This window comes from Orycteropus afer, unplaced genomic scaffold (genome assembly GCF_000298275.1).
Source record: "Orycteropus afer afer isolate SDZICR_OR568_19922 unplaced genomic scaffold, OryAfe1.0 scaffold00131, whole genome shotgun sequence".
Lineage (NCBI taxonomy): Eukaryota > Metazoa > Chordata > Mammalia > Tubulidentata > Orycteropodidae > Orycteropus > Orycteropus afer.
The window spans coordinates 4,983,462-4,989,428 of NW_006921718.1; the positions used below are offsets into that span (position 1 = coordinate 4,983,462).

Sequence of the window (5,967 nt, forward strand, 5' to 3'; positions counted from 1 at the left end):
ATCCAGAGCGGTTTTTTTTCCAAAGAACTAAGCTCAAATTCCTGAAAAAGAAGGGAGGTCCAGCAAAAAAGCAGCTCCGGGTGTAGAGCGCGCTCCCACGGTGAGCGCTTCTGAATGGACAGGTTTTGTCCCGTGAAGCCTCAGTTGGGGATGACCAGGGCTAAGAGCGGCTTTCCGGCAAAAGAAAAACTCTCACCGACGCTTCTGGTGAAGCCGTCAGCTACTGTTGAAAGCCCATGGGAGAGCACCGCCACCGCCTCGCGTGACTATCGGCGCGCGTGGACCAAGTCCTGGTGGGTGCGAGGGGGAAGGTCCTGCCCCCCTTCCCGCAAACTCCGCCTCCGCCAGGTCCCACTTCCTCCTCCTCCTGCACAGTCCTTAAAACCCAGAGAAGTGGGATGGCGCATTTGGACACTCTGGAGTGACTATGCAAACGGGCCACATCTTTGCGATGTCAGCTATGAGAGTCGCACGGGGGCCATGGGCTGGGAATTGACTCCACTCATCGACCTTTCAGTCTCAATCCCAAAGCTGTGAGAAAATCCTGAGTTTGCCAGGGCCCCAGGTGCAGCCGGTCGGCAAAGGAGGCAGTTTTTCTATCCACACCCCAACCCGTGTGTACCTGGCTCTGACTACGCCAAGGGGGCCGGGAGTGGGTGCTTAAAATATCTAGAGCTGGCAGCAGGTGTCTAGGGCGCCTCCGAGTTCCCGGAGACCCTCAGGCTGACTTCTAGTCCTCCGCAAAGGCCCCACAGGAAACCTCGCCTTCCTGCAGGTCAGTCTGTCCGCGGATTCACCTTCCGCGTCCTCTTCTTTGCAGGTCGGGGGTGGGATGGGGCGCAGAGGCCATGAAGATAGGCACTTTAGAGGGAACTCAGCGCCACCGCCTCGATGCCCGCGGTGTTGTCTGTCTCGAAATTGCAGAAACCGTTATGCGGCTACAGGTGGGGGAACTGACTCACAGAGAGGCAGAACATCCCTTCCCTTCTCCATTGGTGAATGGGTTGGGGATGCGCAAGGACAGCTTCAGCCACGTCCCCAGAGATCCAACCTTGACACGACCTCCTTTTTTCTATCCAATGGCGTGCGGTAGCCTCGAGGCTGGGCTAGGGCAATGGGACGCCCGTTTTTTTCTCTGTACACCTGAATGTCACGTCTTCGTCCTTCTGTCCCCAGCATGGCCACCAGCCTCAGTCCAGACGATCTCCGGCCGCCGAGCTCTCTGTCCACCCAGCAGACCACGTTGTTGCTATTCCTTTCCGTGCTGGTAGCCGTGCACGTGGGCCAGTGGTTGCTGAGGCAGCGACGGCGGCAGTCCGCTTCCGCGCCCCCAGGGCCCTTTCCATGGCCACTGATTGGAAACGTGGCAACAATGGGTCCCGCGCCACACCTTTCCTTCGCACGCCTGGCGCAGCGCTACGGCGATGTCTTCCAGATCCACCTGGGAAACTGCCCTATTGTGGTGCTGAACGGCGAGCGCGCCATCCACCAGGCCCTGGTGCAGCAGGGCGCCGCCTTCGCCGACCGGCCGCCCTTCGCCTCCTTCCGCGTGGTGTCGAATGGCCGCAGCCTGGCCTTCGGTAAGTACTCGGAGAACTGGAAGGCGCAGCGGCGCGCGGCTTACAGCACGGTGCGCGCCTTCTCCACGCGCCAGGCACGCAGCCGCCGTGTCCTCGAGGGCCATGTGTTGAGCGAGGCGCGCGAGCTGGTGGCGCTGCTGGTTCGCGGCAGTGCGGACGGCACTTTTATCGATCCGAGGCCGCTGACCGTGGTGGCTGTGGCCAACGTCATGAGCGCAGTGTGCTTCGGCTGCCGCTACAGCCACGACGACGCCGAGTTCCGCGGGCTGCTCAGCCACAACGAGGAGTTCGGGCGCACGGTGGGTGCCGGCAGCCTGGTGGACGTGTTGCCCTGGTTGCAGCTCTTCCCAAACCCGGTACGCACAGCTTTCCGCCAGTTCGAAGAGCTCAACCGCAACTTCAGTAACTTCGTGCTCGATAAGTTCCTGAGGCACCGGGAAAGTTTTCGGCCAGGGACTGTCCCACGTGATATGATGGACGCTTTCATCCTCTTGGCAGGAAAGGCGCCCAACGGCTCAAGCGACAGCGGCGCGAGGCTGGATGTGGAGTTCGTGCCAGCCGCTGTCACCGACATCTTTGGCGCCAGCCAGGACACCCTCTCCACCGCGCTGCAATGGCTGCTCGTCCTCTTCACCAGGTATAGCCTCCAGGACGCGTGGGGCGGGCCTCCTCTATACTTGGGCGAATGAGACTGGAACACACTGAGGTCGCAACCAACGCACTGCGTTAGGTGCTTCAATCTAGGTCCCTACCCCTCAGATAGCACTCCGAAAGGGAAGGCGGGGAAGGCACAGAGCGAGCAGAGACACGCACTCACAACCCCCGTCCTGGAGCCTCCCGACCTCCTGGCATCCAGATCTTGTCTCTCCCCTCCCCACATTGGAGACCAATTTGCGAGAAAAACAGCCTTATAAAAATAAAATACACAAAGTACCAGGAGATCAGACCTGTCCTCTCCCTCCCTGGCGCAGGAAAAGCAAAGTTGGAATGATTCCGCAAAGAAAGGGTAATGCAGTAAATAGGTTAAAAAAACACCGCAGCCTAATCGGCTCGGCGAGTCGTCGGCGCGGATCCGAGGCCGCCCAGCGCTGGCTTTGGAGGTAGGGCTTTGTTTCAGAGGAACAGCACCGCTCAAAGGCCCGCTACCTGGCCCCGCTGACAGCCGGGACGGAAGCTTTAGGACCTGGGCCAGAAACTAGCGGGCCGCGCTGGACTGGGCCAGGAGCAGCCTGCATACTTAGCTATCCCTGTCCTTAGCCTTGGCTAACCCGGCCCCAGTGCCTAGGTTGGTGAAAGGCGTCTACCTCTGCGACGTTCGGTGCACACTTGAATTAAACAGGACCCCGGGATAGAATTACTAGATTTAGCAAATAAGTAAATAAATAAATAAATCCTTCAAGGGGCATCCTTCTAAAAGATGAGTCATTTATCTGAAATTTAAATTTAAATTTAAATTTATCTACCCCCCCAATAAACAAACTCACTGCCGTGGAGTCGGTTGTGATTCATAACGACCCTTCCTTGGGTTTCCGAAGCGGAATCACTTACAGAAGTAGATTTGCCCAACCTTAGAGATATCTGGCTCCAGACAAATCTTGATTGCCCTGTGGGCACTTTTTCAGCCCTCAAGGCAATAATTGCTGTTGTGCACCATCGAGTGGATTCCGACTCTTAGCGACCCTGTGTGTCAGAGTACAACTGCCGGGTAGGGTTTCCTAGGATGTAATGTCCACCGTAGCAGATAGCGCGTTTTTTTTTTTTTTTCCTTCCGAGGAAGGACTGGTGGGTTCGAACCTCTTACCTTCAGTAGCTGAGAGCTTAACCATTCTGCTACCAGGGTTCCTGAAGGAAGCATTGGGGGTTCCTACATTTATCATCGTAGTATTTGGAAGGCAGAGATATTTCTGTATCTATCTATCTATCTATCTATCTATCTATCTATCTATCTATCTATCTATCTATCTATATTGTTAAACACTGTACAGCTACTTTCAGAAATTTAATATCTTTTGTACTCTATTGTACTTAAAATCGCTTTTCAGTATTAAGATCATAGAAAAACGTATGGAGGGAAGGAGGGAACAGAAGTCAAATGACATGTACTACTATTGGGCAGCAAAAATAAATAAATAAAGCAATTTTTGGACCACCTTCAATTCCATAGAGCTGAGAAATACTCTTCCTTCTTTTTTGGAAAAGACCTTAAGATTGACGTCAGCAAATTAACTGCGTGCTTTATATACTTTTTATTGAAATACAGCCTTGCACATTTGTTGCTGCATTGTGTATGGCTGCTTTCATTCTACAGCATAAGAATGAGATGAGTAGTTGCTACAGAGAGGCCCACAAAACCTAAAATATTTTACTATCTGGCCCATTATGAAAAACATTTGCAGACCCTGTGATATAATGTGAAAGATTTTTTTTTTAAATCACCCTTAATTCCATCATTACATGTTTCTGTTTTTTTTTTTTCCTTCAAAGTTGCAATAATTAGGTTTTTTTTTTTTTTTTTTTTTTTGCTTCTGATACTTCTTACCGTAGTGGGCCATTCCCAATATTTTAACGTTTATTTTAGTCGTTTTTGATGACTACATAATGTTTTGCCATAGTAAAATATAGTTATATCTAATCACTTCTTGAGCTTTATAGTGTTGGTCTTTGATCCAGAGTGTATATTTTAACAAAGAGCTGTTGTTTTGATTATATGCTTTTTGTACCTACGGAATCATATCCTGAAAGTACATTTTTGTTATAAGTTACTGGGGTTAAAAAAGGACTGGGTGGGTTGTACTTAGGAATCTTGCTTTGTAATGAGACTTTGTTTTCCAAAAGAATGCTGCCAGTTTCTATGGGCAACCATTAATAAGAATTACAGTTTGTACCATAATCTCACCAACATTGGAAATTTTCTTTTCTTTTTTTAAATTGTGGTAAGAATATGCACAACAAAACATTAGCCAATTCCACAATCTCTACGTGTATAATTTAGTGACACTGATTACATTCTTCTTGTTGTGCAACCATTATCGCTTTTAAATTTAGAATTTGCTTTTCAATTTAGAAAATATGTAGTTATTATCTATCGAGAAAACAATTATCTTTGTATAAAGGTGAGATCAGTCTGTCTGCTGGAAATGTTCATCCATTCACTGATTCAGATAAAGAAAATTGGAATTAAAATATACTGTACTTTCTAAAAGAAAGAAGAATTAATTTTTCTTACTTGTTTACTCCCTTTATTAAAAAAACAAACAGGTATCCTGAAGTGCAAGCTCGAGTGCAGGCAGAATTGGATCAAGTTGTGGGCAGAGGTCGACTCCCCTCCATGGACGACCAGCCCAAGCTGCCCTACATCATGGCCTTTATTTATGAAGCCATGCGCTTCTCTAGCTTTGTGCCCGTCACCATACCTCATGCCACCACCACTGATGCCTCTGTCTTGGGTTACCACATCCCCAAGGACACGGTGGTTTTTGTTAACCAGTGGTCGGTGAATCATGACCCAGTGAAGTGGCCTAACCCAGAAGACTTCAATCCAGCCAGATTCTTGGACAAGGACGGTTTCATCAATAAGAATCTGGCCAGCAACGTGATGATTTTTTCAGTGGGCAAACGGCGGTGCATTGGGGAAGAGCTCTCCAAGATGCAGCTGTTTCTCTTTCTCTCCATCCTGGCTCACCAGTGCCATTTCAGGGCCAACCCAGATGAACTCTCCAAAATGGATTTCAGTTACGGCCTGACCATTAAACCCAAGTCATTTAAAATCAATGTCACTCTCAGGGAGTCCATGGAGCTCCTTGATTGTGCTGTCCAAAACTTACAAGGTGAGGAAGATTGCCACTGAGAAGCCAGAGGCAAGCTAAAATCTAAGATGTACACAAATCTTGGAGAATGGGGGTAAACTCTGTTTTTTTTTGTTTGTTTGTTTGTTTGTTTTTTTGTTTTTTCTTCTTACTTTCTAGCTTCTCTGTTCTTTTAACCTCTAAGGTGTGCATAAACCAACTGACCTACAGATGGGGTGTGCTCTACACATGCTTGGAAGGGCTCTTCATGAGCACTGGGCTGTGGAGGAGCTCCTGGAAGACTTTTAGAGTCAAAGAATTAAAGGACTCAGGAATATATACATATATATATGTATATGTATGTATATACTGAATCCTGGTGATAATGATTTCACAAAAGAGCATTCTTTGGAGTTATACAAACACACACATGCTTGCACACACACATACACACACATCCTACCTAATGAAGAGATACTTTATTACCCAAACCTTTTTCAGTGGGACCCAAGATTTATCTTCCATAAACTAAAATTTGCTCCTTAGAAAGCTGATTATGCAAGGTATCAGAATATATTGTCGAATAGCCAAGGGCAAGTAAT

The 5,967-nt window shown here is 48.6% G+C and overlaps 1 protein-coding gene across 1 annotated transcript; it reads left to right on the forward strand.

The window, feature by feature from the left end:
• The first annotated feature begins 1,177 nt into the window (after window positions 1-1,177).
• On the forward strand, window positions 1,178-5,427 carry LOC103200563 (cytochrome P450 1B1). The gene is made up of 2 exons (XM_007945080.1): window positions 1,178-2,217; window positions 4,839-5,427. Exons 1-2 carry the CDS (start codon window positions 1,178-1,180, stop codon window positions 5,425-5,427), a joined length of 1,629 nt encoding a protein of 542 aa, XP_007943271.1.
• The last annotated feature ends 540 nt before the right edge of the window (window positions 5,428-5,967 follow it).